We start from the raw sequence: 16,209 nt of genomic DNA on the forward strand, positions 1-16,209 counted from the left end.
GTCTGGCCACTAGCACAGGATTTCAGAAAGTACCAAGACTTCATCTTTTTACCCTTTAAGGATTATCTGATCATGTTGGCTGAAGAACAATCAGATGAGATTTAAGAGATTGCACCTCTACAAATTCTCTTACCTGACTCCTACTGAAGATACCAAATATTCAAAGACTGCCCAGCATGACTTTTTTGTAAGTGACATATAACAATACACACAATGAAGAGTCTATAGTAGCCGTGAACAATGTGATGCATTTGAACAGATGGATACGCCTCTGACTCTCTAAGATATGAAACACTGCCACGCCTCACAAAAGTTCCCTGCTGCCCCTTTAGTCAGACCCCATTATCAGGCTAGCCATGGAGAAGCCCTAGTATACTTTCCTACACTATATAATAGTTTTTATGTTCTTGAATTTCATGAAAAACTCAACAATCCTGCATTTATTTGCTTTTGCCTTCTTTTTAAAACATTTTCAAGAACATCATTATAGTTAGTATTGGTACTGAATTCCCTTTAGATCCTGGTTTACAACAGATTCACATTATGACAAAATGCACTTAAGATTTTTGTTGTGTGTATATTTATATCTTATCATTAGTAATTTTACAGTGAAAGGATTAGCTGAAGTTTTTTATAAACTAAATCAGAGACTTTAGATTTTTGAAAATATGGACCCAGCTATAGAAAATTGTGATGAAGAAAAAAGGTGGTTCCTGGCTATCAGAAAAAAATCGTGTCTGGGGTCTGAAAGGTTTATCATCAAACAAGTAACCACTAAGGGAGGTATCAGCACAGTCTGCATGGAAGAAGCACACCACCCTGTGAAATACAAGGATTGTAAATAATAAAACCCAAGACCAGAGAAGGGAATTGCATTAGAACTTCAATTCTGAGCTATGGATGACAGTAAAAGCCCAAAATCCATTTGCAGTCCCCACGTGGATTAAATCTCCATTGAACTATTTCAGACCAGAGAGATGAGTAGTCTTGTCCTCAGATAGAGCGAATTGGAAATATGTTAAAATTTAACATTGTATCATCTGTCTTCCTTTTTGACCCACTTGTAACTTCTTCTATTTTATATTATTTTCTGTTTTTTGGATTGAGGTTTTTCTGTTTTATTTTGTTGTTGGGGATTTTTGGTAAGATTGTCTTAATATGAAATCCAAGATAGGTAAATCTATACAGCTACATTAATAGATCCTTAAGGTTATGAAAGGGGAGTAGAGGAGAATAATGAATATAAGAATGAAGAAAGTAATCTAAAATTGATTGGGGCGATGATTGTACAAGTTTAAAAAATATATTTAAAGCATTGTATTATACGGTTACAAGAATTATATGTCAATAAAATGGTAAAACTAAAACTAAAAAAAGAGAAAACATGGACCCAAATGCCAATTGCTTTACTAAAGTTAAAAGAAAAATTTGGGAAGCAGTGTGATATTGTCATTAAATATATGAAGAAAAAAAGGAAAGGCCCATTCAGACAACTCTCACTGATTTTCAAACTAGAAACACTATCCTCATTCCCAAGGATAATCCAGAAGACCCAGACACTTCCACAAGTTAGTACTACACCTGAAAAACAAGCAGACAAGCTCTCTCAGTAATGTGCTTGTCTTAGTCTCATTAGAGTGCCTTAAAAAAAAAAGTCCAATCAAAACAGTAGCTTGGAGTGGAACTGCTGGACTAGTTCAACTGAAGGTACAGAAATAAACTGAGAAGGTCAGAGTGGTTATTTGGGATCCAAATCTATCTTGATAGACTTTTTTGATGGAGACAAGATTATTATATACACTTATTAGGAAAAAGTTTTAAGAAAACTGCACTGTTGAGAAAAAGGCAGGAAATTTACACTGGAGATTTTTTTCCATCATGACAATTCTTCAAGCATATAGCACAGGGGGTCCTGTGAGAGTTTTTAATAAGTCTCGAAATCAAGGAGTGTAAGTCCTTAATACTTTTTCCTCCAAAATTATTTTGTCTATTCTAGCTGCTTAGAATCTGTACGTAAATTTTAGGGTTAACTTGTCAATTCTACACACAGCCTCATCAAATTTTGATTGGAATACCCCTGAATCTAAGGAACAACTTAGAGAGAAATGTCATTATGACAATATTGTGTCTGGAGGGAGCCCTGGTGGTACACAGTGGTTACTCGGTGGCTATTGTCCACAAGGTCAGCAGTTCAAAACCACAAGCTGCGCCTTGGGAAGAAGACAAGGCTTTTGTTACTCCTGTCCACAGTCAGTCTCAGAAACTCACAGGGCAGTGAGGCATCGGCTCACGGGCAGCGAGTTGTAGTTTTGTTTAGTATACCTCACATTTATTCAGGTATTCTTTAATCTCTCTCTCAGGATTGCTTTGAGATTTCAATATATAAGCCTTAAACATACTCTGCTAAATTACCCTATGTTAGATTTTTTATTATATTATGAATGGAATATACCATATTTTTTTATTTCATTCATTAATTTTCTGTTGTTAGACTATAAAAAGACAAATTATTTAGCAGAATCTTACAAATGTTACTAATTGTTCTAGTATTTGTTTTGGCAGAATCCATATGATTTCCTACGCATAAGATCAGGTCACATATTAATAGAAACAGGTTTCTTCTTCCTCTCAAATGTGCACTCTGTGTTTTTTGCTCCAGTGCCAGTGGGGATTTAGGAAAGGACCAACTAAAACGAGCACGAAAGAACGTTTTAAGGTGATGAAGTTTTCTGTATCTAGATTATGTTGTAGATTATATGACTGAATACATCTGTCAAAATTCATAAAAATATTCACATAGAGTGACTTTATTGTATGTAATTATGTATCACTGATACTCAAATTGCTCTATAAGAGCAAGTATTCTCTTAAGAGTTCCTAGTGGAGATCAATGGTTACCATTTTCAAACGAAAGTTGGTTAATCCAGGAGAATAACTGATTTTACCGAGAGGCTCACAGCAACACAGTAGTATATACAATGACTACATTTTGATGTTCCATTTCTACCTCTGCTTTTATGATAAGATCCCACTTTAGTAAATAATCACAATGTGTAAGGTCAATGTTCTTTTTATTTAACAATGCTTGATGAAAATTTTTGAATAATAAAATTTTGCATAGAAAAATCTATTTTAAAAATGTAGGATTGTTGTTGTGTGGAAAGTTGGCTGCAAAGGTATCCCGAAGGTAACAAGTACTCGATGTTTCGTTACCTGTGTATCTGGACTTGAAGGAGTCAATATAACAAGCAGCCTCATTTTCCTTAATGCCCATCTGCTCTCCCAGTGATTTAGCGCCCATTCCATAAATGATTCCATAGCAAATCTGTAAAAAGGAGTCATCATACCCAGTAAGCAAACTCAAGGTTGAGCTACATATATTGCAGCTATTAAAGCATTCCGTACAATTGATATTTGGCAAACTATTTCAGAGTGGGTCAAAGGAAGGACTGCAGCTATTTTTTGAGTGGGTTAGAGCCACAGAGGTTGGCACCTAAAGCACAGCTTTTCTGTCTTTGTGCATAATTTCTGAGAGAGGGGAGAAAATGACTAAATATATCCATGTACGCATGTTTCAGGAAACTAACCCAAGATTCATTTATACCTCTGCTGTTTATCCAAGTCTGCAGAATAGCTTTCTGCGCCTCAGCCTCATTAACGTCACGTTACAACAGTCCTCTCCTTGTCCTTGCTGTTGCGAGCTGCTGTCTGTGGTCCACCACGGGTGACCGAAGTTCCCTAGGCTGTATCCTTACCAAAGCAGATGGGCGGGTCTTTCTCTCACAGAGCCACTAGGTGGGTTCCCATTGCCAGCGTGTCAGTTCGCAGCCCAGTGCTAACTCACTGGGCCCCAGGGCACGGGTGGACAGGACTGACCGTGCAGGGAGTTAGGCTGAATGATTTGATAATAGAAAAGACGTTGCTGGAAATATCCCAGTCAGCTGAAATCTCATCATTGCAGACTTTAATTGGGTTAAAAATTAAGCAAAAACTTCTGAGAAAATTAGAAGAGCAATGGAAGAAAAATGCATAAATAGACAAACAATGAAACTCTGATTTAATAAGTTTCGCTTGGGTTCAACTGTTCTATCATTTACACTACCCATAATATTGCATAAGGTACATAATCTCTTTGTATAAGAAATTTTTCATCCACAAAATGGAGATAATATCTATATCGTGGATTACCCTGATTGAGTTATAATGTATTCAGAAAAGTATAATAGGGTCCCTGTGAGTCGGCACTGACTCCATGGGAGTGAATTTTGAGCTGCCATTAAAAAGGTACATATAAATGTTTGTTAAAGTTAAAAAAATAACTTGAAAAAGGGTCATCAGAATTCCCAAAACTCAAAAACCAAACTCACTGTCATCAAGTTAACACTGACTCACAGCGACCCCTGGTGGGTGTCTGGGACTGCGACTGTTCACGGGAGTAGAAAGCCCAGTCGTTCTCCCGAGGAGCTGCTGGTGGTCTCCAACTGCCCACCATGAGGATCGCAGCCCAACGTGTAACCACCACACCACCAGAGCTCAGCCCTCAGAATTCCAAGAAACTCTTAATATAATGAATAACTAATAAAACTAGAGGGTTTTGCCCACCACCACCTCTCCTCTTGAGACTACAGCAAGGATCAGCGACTTGGTGGTTCAGGGCTGTGACAGAAAAAGGCCGGTTGGGGGAGAAGCATAGCATGAACACACTCAGTCATATGGGAACTTAGGCGAGGAGCTGGCATCAGTGGCTAACTGTGTCGATTACGGATTTAGGACACCTACATTCAAATTATGGCTTTACCATGGACAGCGGTGTGGCTCCTGTGCCTGAGTTTCCTCCTCTAACAGATGGGAATAATCACAACAATCCCCATTTAATTTGATGAACCACTGATATTGAGTCAATTCTGACACAGTGTTCCTACCAGACAGAAACGGCTCGTGTGGCTTTCCGAGACCCTAAGTGAACATGCAGCAGAGCAGTTTACTCCCCCGCCAGCGGCTATCTCTCTGACAGATTCCCACTGCTGAACCCGGTTAGCAGACACACACTAGGCACCAGGGCTCCCTTCATTTTGATGAGGAAGTTAACACGTTTTAGAAATACAACGTTCTTAAAATACGTACAGTGGCACATCATATCACCCAGTAACATTTTTGCTATTGTTCCTGGATATTAATTTTACAATTCTGTTATTATTAGTCTGGACTGAGTGCAACGTACCTTGAGCACACAACAAAAGTTCTTGGAATGAAATGTTTACACTTGCAGAACTTAGACAAGAATCCCATTCCCATTGCACATGAGCAATCTAACCATCCAGGGTTATCCTCTTTCTCTCGGGCATCTCATTACATTTACCTAATAGAAAGCAAGTTTTACCAAGTATAAGTTCATAAAAAAAGAGATTTTTCACAAATAGGCGAAAACCCCCAGTCTGGAATACGCGCATACAGGTGTTGGGGAGGAGGAGTTGGATGCGGTCAAGTAAGAGCAGGTCTGTCCCTCAAGAGCCCAGCTCAGTCCCTGGGCTTGGAAGACACAAGTAGGACAGAGGGCTCGATCTGGGCACCACCGGAAGAGTCTGATTCAAACATCTGTCTTCCAGAATGGTGAGCCCTCCATACTCCTTATCACCCCTTAAGCAAAACTCTCACCAGCCAATTAGCTGTTCTCTAGGGAAAATTATCAAACTAGATCATTAATATCACATGCAAGCAAAACTTTGCTTAAGATAATTCAATAAAGATTGCAGTAATACATTGACCCCCAGGGGCCGGGGGGAGAGGGGAGTTGCTGCTAAAAATTCAAGCTGGATTCAGGTGAGGATGTGGCACAATGGATATATTATTGCTAGCATCAGATGGATCTTGGCTGAAAGCAGAGTACACTGTGTAAAAACATTTGATTGTGTGGACCATAAACTATGGATAACATAGAGAATGAGAATTCAAAACCACTTTATTGTGTTCATGTGGCACCAACACATGAACCAGAACAAGGGAATACAGGGTTATATCCTTTCACTCCATTATTCAATCTGTATGCAGAGCAAATAGTCAGAGAAGCTGTACTGTATGAAGAGGGATGCAGCATCAGGATTAGAGGAAGTTTGATTAACAATCTTTACTCTGCAGATGGCATAGCCTTGCTTGCTGAAAATGACAGAGACTTGAAGCACTTACTGATGAAGAGCAAGGCTTGTAACTCAATGTAAAGAAAATGAAAGTCCTTTAAACTGGACGAGCAGGTATCATCAAGATAAACCGAAAAGGTGCAAGTTGTCGAGGCTGCCATCTTGCTTCCATCCACAGTCAACAATGATGGAAGCAGCAGTCAAGAAATCAAAGGATGTACTGCATTGGGCAAATCTGCTACACAGACACCTTTAAAGCACTGAAGAGCAAAGATGGCACTTTGAAGACTACGGTGCACCTGCCCCAAGCCACTGCCTTTTCAGTCCCCTGAGATGCATGTCAAAGTTAGACACTGGATAAGGAATATGAAAGAAAAACTGATGCAATTTAATTATGGTGGTGGAAAAATACTGAAAGCACCATGGACAGCCAAAATAACAAACAATATGTCCTCGAGGGAGCACAGTCAGACGCTCCTCAGAGCAAGGATGGCGAGGTTTCATCTGCTATTCTTGGGGCACATTATCAGGAGAGAACTGTCCCTGGTAAATTGAAGCGTCAGCAAAGAAGAGGTAGATTGTCAAGGAGACGGAGTGACACAGTGGCTGCAACAAGGGGCTCAAACACCCGGCTCAGAGGAGCCGGCCAGGTTTCATTCTTTGGTGCAGAGACGCCGACAGTCAGAATAGACCCAATAGCATCTACCAAGAACAACAACAAAAGGGCAAATGTAGAATGATCTCCCTGAAGAGTCAAATATTCCACAAGTGTTTAGAAAACTAGTTGGCTGTCTCACTAACTGTCCAAAGCAAACTTCTCCTGGCAATTGGCAATCCCAGACAAGTACAAAGCTGCCCCACATAGCTCTTTGTGTCTCATGCTTAAATCTTAATGGAAAACCCAGGATACTCAGATATGAATGAAGAATATTTGAAACATAATTAAAAACATCTAAAAAGAGAAATAACACAATACAATCATAAAATATAATTCTGTCTATCTGAAAATACAGAGAAGAGGACTTCATGGACATTTTACCAACGAGGACATTTAAATGTGTACCAAACACATCGAAAGACGTCATTGTTATTAGCCACCAGAAAAAAAAGTCAAATCAAAGCCACAATCAGATGTGAATACACTCCCAATGGATTGGCTAAGACAAAAATAATCACACAAACAAAAACAAACAAGCAAACAAATAAACAAACAGAAACTAACTAATGGTGAGGGCATGGGAAAACCAGAACCCTCATCAATTGATGGTGGGAACACAAACTACTGTGGAAAACAGCACTGTGTTTTCTCAAAAAACTAAAAACAGAGCTAACATAGATTCCAGTAATTCCTATTAGGTATCTGAGGTAGTTAGTTTATTGTGCCAACCTGGCCGATAAACACATGTGGGGTTAATTGAAGGGCAGAGGGATAAATGGCTCAATGAGCCTCGCCTTTTGTGTTCTTTGGTCTCTTGTTTTCTGATGGTCAGACCAGGGTGCAGCTGCCTTAGCCAGTTCCCTGCTTCAGCTGGCAAGGCTCACTTCCTGAAAGACATCCCTGAGGAGAAGCCACATGGACCTACCCCGATGTAGCCCTGGGTGCTGGAGCAGCCATGTGGAGAACCCTGCCAGTGCTGACATGCTTACACATTCACTGATTCGGCTTTCCCCCTGCAGTCGACATCACAGTGTGTTTTGTGAGATGGAGGAGGATTCTGTGGATTGGTGACAGACATATGGGCTCATGGGTTAATGTTGGACTTGTGGGCTTGGGCAGCACTGGGTTGGGATGTTTTCTTGAAGCACACTTAACCTTTATATAAAACTCTCTCTTATACATGACTTTCTGTGGATTTATTTCTCTAAAGTTAGTCTGGGTAGACTAATAAGTATCCAACCCAAAATACTTGAAAGTAAAGACTCAAAAGGAGACTTGTACACCAATGTTCACTCCAGCACTAGTCACAATAAGTGGAAGGGGGAAATAACCTAAATCTCATCCACCCAAAAAGACCAAACCCACAGACATCAAGTTGATTCCAACCCATGGTGATCCAATATAGGGCAGACTGTAAATCTGTACGGAAGGAAGCAATTTCATCTTTTCCTTGTGGAGCAACTGGCAGGTTCCAACCTCAAACCTTGTGGGTAGCAAAAAATGCTTAACTCGCAGTACCACCAGGGATCCTTTTATGCCTATCAACAGATGAATGGATAATCAGACTGTGGCATATACATACAATAGACTACTATCCAAACAACAGAAGTGAAGCCCTGATGTAAGCTACAATATGGATGGAGTTCGAAGACATTATGCTGGGTGAAATAAGTCAATCACAAAAGAACAAATATTATATGATCTAATTTACATAAAAAGATAGTAAAAAGGCAAAAGCAATAGAGACCAGAGTTTATTAGTAATTACCAGGTGCAATGCAGTGAATTATTTATGGCTTTTCTAGCCATAGTTAGCCTTAGTCCCACCAAAAGACTTTCCACCGAATGGTCTGAGTGAGAGAAGACGGGGAAGACCCTGACTGGAGTACATGGCTCACTGTGCATGGCTGTGAACAGGGTTAGCTGTGATTACCTTCCCGCCTGGCAGAAAACCAGCTATCTCCAAAGCAGGGAGGGAGGAGCTCACAACCAGCATGAGGAAAGAGTCAGGGGTGGAGTGTCCCTTGCACTCTGAGACCCCTGCACATTGAACCTCCTGGTTCAAGAGACAGCAGTGACACCAGAGAAGTGGCAAAGGAGCAGAGCAGAACCAGGAGCCAAAGCGGCGGGCTTCCAACCCCACAGAGCAATTAAAGTCGAGTGCGTTGAGAAGGAGGCTGGCTTGAGGAGTGGGATAGTTGTGGACACGTAACTGATGGAACCAGTTTGCTGGCCCACAGAGCTAGAGCTGAGCGCCTTCGGGTTGATATTTATAGTACTGGCCTATGAGCACTTAGCAGCAACCCTGAAAAGAGTTTTGTGACACTGCCCAAACAGGGCAGAGACCACACCAAGAGGCTGAGAGCCAGAGAGAGGCCTACCTATGGGCACGGCAGAGAAACAACTGCGCTGGCTGAACAACTGTATCCTGAACATTTCTCACCTGAACTGTAACCTGTTAACGCTCCTAATAAACTCCATAACCGCAAACATCAGTTCTGTGTGACCCTCTATGTTACCCAGCATGATGTCATGCTCTAGGGACTGGTCCCATCTGATAACATATCCAAAGTACTAAGATGAAATGTCACCATTGCCACTTCTAAGGAACATTCCGGTTGTACTTCTTCCAAGACAATTCTTGTGCCAGTACATGGTATGTTTAATATCCATCACCAGCACCATAATGGAAAGGCATCAATTTTTCAGTCTTCTTTATTCCTGCTTTTAAATGCATATGAGATGACTGAAATGTCACGGTTGGGGCAGGCACACCTTAATCCCCAAAGTGACATCTTTGGTCTGCAGTTTATAGCGTTCTTGTGCAGAAGATAGGCCCAGTACGATACATCATTCGCATTCTTTCCGTGGGTGTGCACTGTGGATCTCAGCAAACTCAAACCCTCGACAACTGCAATCTCGCCTCCGTTTAGCATGACGACGTCCAGGGGTCCGCTTGAGAGGATTTTGTTTCTTTTTTGTTGAGGTGGGACCCATATTGAAGGCAGTGGTCTTAGGTCTTCATCAGAAAGGGCTTTAAGTCTCCTGGCGTCCAGTGAGGACGCTTGCGCTATGTACACATTGCAGGCTCTTAGTGAGTCTTTTTCCAATTCCAATGACCCACTCTTCATATAGTCTAGCATCTCGGGTTATATGACCAACAAAAAGATGAATAATTAGAGGGAAAGGATACATCTTAATATATATCTTTCTTGATTTTTAATTATGCAGTATCCCCATTCAGTGTGAAAATTATGTTATCTATGCATAGGTTTCACATGGGAGCAAGCAGTGTTCTGAAATACCCATTTTTCACAATGTTATCCACAATTTATGATCCACAGAGTCAAACGCTTTGGCATAGAACTGAACAGTGTTCAGCTACCATGACTGAACAATTCACTGCAGACTTCATGAAATACTGATCAAAAGGAAGGTAAAGCAGGGGTAGGAATTCAAACTCCCATGAAGTCATGAAAGGAAGAGGAATCCCTGAAATTACTCCCCTGAGATAGTTTTGAAATCTTAAACCAAAAATGTCTTCTTCAAAGCCACACGATAGTTTACCGTCACTAGTAAAAAGATCTGCCCTGAGCACTGTGCTCTTTTAGTAACTATCCAGATGGGACTGAAGGGTCCATGATGGTGTTGCGTTGGGCTGTGATCCGTATCATCAGCAGTTTGAGACCACCAGCAGCTCGGAGGGAGAAAGACGGGACTCTCTACTCCCACAAACAATGACAGTCTCTAACCCACAGGTGAGCTCGGTATACAGGATCAAACTGACAACAGCAACGTTACATAAGAACCTTAGAAGGTGGAGAGTTGGTGTTGATGGGAAAGGTAAGAATGGCTGCACAACTTGATGCACATAACCACTGTCACTGAATTACACACGCAGGAACTGCTGAGCTGGTATATGCTTTGTTGTGGATATTCTCATCAACAAAATAAATAAAATGTAAACTCACCAAAAAAAAAAAAAAAAAAGAGAGAGAGAGAGAGAGAATACAAAAATCCAAGCAAACTTGAAATAATCTTCTAATTAAGATACTTGGTTACTTATTTATTTATTCAGTGAATATCCAATCCAAATTGTCTGCTGTAGATAGTAAGGACGTAGCAGTGAAGAAAACAAATGTTTTGTACTCTTGGATTACATTCAAGAAGAAAAATGCAGCCTTAAAGCAAGAGTAATCGGGAGCAGGGGGGTGAAGGGCACAGAATGTCACTCCTGGAAGTATAAAATCTGATAAACAGAAGTTATGTATGAAAAAGATAATAAAGAGAAGAAACTATCAAAGAAATAATAGAAAATTTCCCAGAGCTGAGGACACATATTTGTAAAACCCAAAAGAGCTCATTTTTTATTTAGGCAAACTAGAAAGAAATCCACATACAACAATCACAACGAATTAAAAAATTTTTAAATTATCCCAGAGGTTTCTATAAAGAAAGAACAGGCTTACAAATAAAAATAATCAAACAGGCAATAAGAACTCTTAAAAGAAATCTTGGATGATAGCTAACATAATAATGCTGCCTCCTCCCCCACCCCGCAAGGTTTTGAAGGAGATCATAAAGGTAAATAGATAAAGACTACATCTCAAAAATGTTTATCCCTCCCTATGCTCCCAGCCCACAACCCTGAAAGGAGAAGACTTTCTTGCACTGGCCTCTTGCTTCATTCCCGGGGCGGCTTTGGTCAATAGGAAACCAGCAGACAGTTAAGAAGGAGCAGAACAAACACACTTGTGCACTAGGTGCACCTTCTCTGCTGGCTTACCCGTTAGTGGAGGATGAGGAATCTGCGGCGCAAACCTGGTGCTCACCTGCAGCTTGGAGCCAGGCGCAGCTGAGGTAAATGGAAAGAGAAGCCCAGCTGTCTATTTGCACATAAGAAATACATGATTACCGTTGTTCCTACTGAGAGGTGCTTTGTTTGTTTGGTTGGTTCTTGACAGGGCTGGTTACACGGATAAATTGTAACAGAGTAAAAATAATGACACCTGGACCTACAAGAGGTCCAATTAAAATCTTGGGACCTGGAAGTGGAAAGGATGAAGAAACAGATGTCTTTAAATAAAGGTTTGAATATATTTTATTTTTACTATCTGAAAATAATGTTATTTCAGTTTCTTTCCGTGCTTCTGCTGTTAAACTAAAAAGTCTGCTTCACATTAGGAACAGCACACTATTTCCAGAAGAAGGGGCCATGGATGCCTACCAAGAATCACTCACTGGACATGGACACGCCTGTTCACACACAAAGAAGCCCGCCGTGGAGGAACAGAAGCACTCCACCATCAAAGGCAAAGCTTTACTGTGCCTTCTTCTAGAACTCACGAAAGTGGAGAATTGAAGGCTGGACCTACGGGGGATTTTGATGGGACTCAGCAGTTCAAACCCACCCGCAGCTCCATGGGAGAAAGATGAGGTTATCTGCTCCCATAAAGGCTTACAGCCTTGGAAACCCTACATAGAGCTGCTAAATCTAGACTGATGTGTTATTCACATCTCAGTCTGAGCCTCTGAGACACTCTCTAGATTGTTCTCTGCTGCCGAAGAGGTATCCCTTCTGTTTTCTCTTCTGATTTCTTTTATTCAAGTTCATTAAAGTGAAATTTACTCACTGTGAAGTCCACCACTGTGTCACAGCTTAATGAATTTTTTTTAAGTGTTTGCTGTCAGGTAGGTGCTACTACAAAGGACATTTGCTCATCTTCTTCTAGCCTCAAAAGACCCCTGAGAGTTTTTTATTTCTGAGTGATTTCCCAGGCAGCAACCTGAAGTAGGAACTAATATGGTCCCATTTCTAAGGTTCCAGGGCAACAGGACACTCCATCATTAGATCAGCTAGCCAAAGACTTCAAAGCTCAATAGCAACCCATTATTATAGTCCACAGTTCAGGAATATATATTTCAGTATAGGGAGTACCCTTAATAAAAAAGGATCATGGTTCAATGCTGCAGGTAAAGAAGACAAATATAAGGAATCTTACTTCCAGGCATATCCAGACTACAGAAACAGATTTTTAAAATATGTACTCAAATCACTACCACCACCACAATACCAACCACCTTACAATAAGCATGTATTGTATATCAGGCACTGTGACTAGGCACTTGTTTCTAAATGTATATGGCTTTCTGGAACTTAGTGGAGCCAGACTTCGGTCTTTCTACTGCTGCTAGGAAAGAAAGCATACTAAGTAACATGAAAGAGGCTTAGAAGGATGTGGTTTAGGAGATTTGAAGATGGAGAAATCATTCCACACCTACAAATAATCAAGGCAATTTGAAAAGCTTTCTAAGTCAGTAAGAGTCTTCCTCTTTACAGTTAGCATGTTCACAAGATCACCTGCTTTGCTTGTTGGCGTAGATCGTCTCCAACAGACTGGGGCGCAATCATTTTCCACTCTGCTGCGATGCTCCTGAACACATCAGCTCCAGTGTTTAAGGCGTGAATGAGATGGTGATCACGCGATAAATGAGCCAAGATCCTCAGTTCAAGCTGTGAGTAATCAGCAGCCAGCATTACACCACCTGAAAGAGAAATAACAGTAGAAAAGCCGGCACAAAGATATATCCAAGTCCTATAAGGAAACTAGACTCAATAAAATAACATTTTAAAAAAGAGTTAGTGAATTTATGTAACTTGGACAGACATAGTTTGAAATGCACATATTTTTGCCTCAAAATCAAATCAATACTTCTAAAAAAGATCAACTAGTTTTATTAATGTGGAATATGAAAATGATTTTTGGGGGGTACTCAGTTCAACTAATGGAAAACGCTAATGTCTGGAATAACTTGGGCAGACTAATCAACTGTCATGACTGTAACATTTATGAAATCTAAATTGCACACCAACTACATCTAATGAAATTGAGTCTAATCTGAGATGTCCTTGTAAAATAGACCCCACATTTAAAAGACTGAGTGTGAAAAAGTAAAATAACTCATTAACCACTTTATGTTAATTATATGTTTAAGTGATAATAGAATTACAATTAGTTTAAACCTTGTAATCTATTTTAATATATCTGGAAGATAGAAATGACTTACCACCAGACTAGACAAACTCTTTATCTCTGTCTCTAAAGGTATAGTTGTTTAAGACCTAAAACTCCCGTGGTAATCCTGATTCCCTTTCTTTACTAATGGGCTGCAATTGACCTAACCAATTGATGTAGCAGGACCAGTAAAAGTTCTGCTGGGTGCTTCAGCTTATTTTGAGCACTCCTGAAACCTAGGTTTCTTTCTCAAACAAGAGAGAAGGCACAGTACTCCTGTGTGAATCAAGATCCCTATCTCAGACCCAAAATGCTTGCCTGCATTTTCCTTATGACTCCATACTCTTCTCTGTACATAAATAAGCCTTACATGAGCACGTTTTGTGGAATCTGGTGAGATCTTTCAAATATTCAAACTACAAAAATCTTTACAATATGGCTACTACAAACTTTTAAATGGTCAGCATGCCTCACACTGTATTTCTGTAGAACAGCATCGCTTTAAATCTCTAACACACGTTGCTGTGCTTACACCTAAAAGGAAAAACCTAGGATTGTGTGGCCTCTGTGAATTATCTAGAAGCACCGGGCTCTAAAGACTCTCTTGGATAACTCTAACTGAATTTCGTTTGCTGATAACTCATTCTAAAAAAGCAAAACTGAAATTTTCTCAACAGGTTATGCTATCAGAGATCTCCACCCTTGCAATAGAAGTCTCACACAGAATTTTAATCCAGCCAGATGGTTAACTGCACCCACCTGGACCTGCCAGATGGCAAATGATTAAAGAGCAAATACGCACAGTCGAGATGATTTGGAACAGTGGTTCCCAACCTTCCTAATGCCGTGACCCTTTAATACAGTTCCTCATGTTGTGGTGACCTCCCCACCATCAAATTATTTTCATTGCTACTTCATCACTGTCATTTTGCTACTGTTATGAATCGGTCGACCCCGTGAAAAGGCCATTCGATCCCCACAGGTTGAGAACCACAGGTTTGGAAGTTAAATGATTTCGAAACATGTTGATGGCATAAAAAGGCTTACGGCAATACTGGGACGCTATTAGGCAGAAGGAAGGTAGTTTGGGGGCTACCCCAGGCAACAGGGGCAGGAGAGATGAAAGCAGATCAAAGCAGTCAGAAAATGCGACAAAACAAAGACAATCAGGCTAATACTGGTGCCCTCAAAGGTCAAGAGGGCAGAGAATTGAGACAAGAGTGACAAATAATGCAGAACAGACATGGGATGGGGTCAGAGAAAGTGCCCGGGGACTTTCATTGACCTGGGAAAACCTGGCTGCAGCAGACTGCTGTCGCGGAGCAGATGACACAGATGTTTCCTACTGAGCAGATAGCAACGACAATATTCACTGACTGCTATAAACATGGCCACATGGAGGGAGGGTCCATGGCATGCTTCCGAGTCTTACTCATCATCTAGGCCTTCTCAGTGCTTTGAAAACCATTCCCACAGCACAGAAGCGCTCGTAAAGCACAGCGCCTTACCTGGGAGAGGCACAAACGCATGCCGCATGCTAATGGAAAATGGCATTCCCCGGTCCGAGGCTTGCTCCCCCAGCTGTGCCCGGTGCCCGAGCTTCAGGCCATGGCTCTTTCTTTTCCTGCCTCTGTGCGCAAACAATATCATTAGCTGGACATAGAACAGACTCAACTATCTTTCAAAAGGTCTGATTTCCAATAAAGCCAACATTTCTATCTATGAAGCTCACAAACAACCTTATTATTCAACTCACTTTAGAACAGTGGTACTAGGCCTATTTTAGCAAATGTTCAATTAAACATTCAATAAGATATTTCTATAATAGATTGTCCCAAAACTAGTTCTGGAGAATTCACTGACATTTCATTTCATTCAAAAAATCTCTTGGGTCATGTCAACTGTGAATCATCTCTATGTTTGCCCTTCCTCTTGTGTGTGTGAATGGAGAAGCTCTTCCCTTTAGAGTATCATTTAAATATGCATGGAGTTCTGGTTGATATAATTAGTGGCCAAATTTTTCAGTCTCTCACCATCAACTACTAGCTTCTTTAGAGACTCAGAATCTGAACTGTATAGTGTCTGGAAGAAAAAATTAAAATCACTTCATTATCTTGCACAATGGGTTATTTTTGGGTCAAACTGGCAAAGGTTTCTCAGAATATACAGAAAAGTTGACTTTACCTTCCTACAGGAAGTAGGTCCTTGCCTAAGGCTTGGGAAGGTGGGCTTTCCTCAACCAGCATTGGCATTTTGATTTCAAAATCTTTGGGTACATTCTGAATATTGGGATCTGTGAACGTTATTCTTCCTAAAACCAAGCAGAATAAAGAGCTCATTAAAATTAGAAACTCAAAAGGCAAACATTTATCTTCACACTAATTTCATTTCGGAATTCTCTT

The 16,209-nt window shown here is 40.5% G+C and overlaps 1 protein-coding gene across 1 annotated transcript in view; it reads right to left on the reverse strand.

The window, feature by feature from the left end:
- The window catches only part of POLQ (DNA polymerase theta), a 105,847-nt gene that overhangs the window by 9,839 nt on the left and 79,799 nt on the right, over positions 1–16,209 (reverse strand). Inside the window, exons 23-26 of the mRNA XM_004709788.2 lie at positions 15,992–16,118; positions 15,316–15,437; positions 13,153–13,337; positions 3,214–3,325 (exon numbers count right to left, since the gene is read on the reverse strand). Coding sequence (XP_004709845.1) covers positions 3,214–3,325; positions 13,153–13,337; positions 15,316–15,437; positions 15,992–16,118 — 546 coding nt within the window. The remainder of the gene's footprint in view (positions 1–3,213; positions 3,326–13,152; positions 13,338–15,315; positions 15,438–15,991; positions 16,119–16,209) is intronic.

The sequence above is a fragment of the Echinops telfairi genome, unplaced genomic scaffold (assembly GCF_000313985.2).
Source record: "Echinops telfairi isolate 266 unplaced genomic scaffold, ASM31398v2 ScPeMD7_3509;HRSCAF=4178, whole genome shotgun sequence".
Taxonomy (NCBI): domain Eukaryota; kingdom Metazoa; phylum Chordata; class Mammalia; order Afrosoricida; family Tenrecidae; genus Echinops; species Echinops telfairi.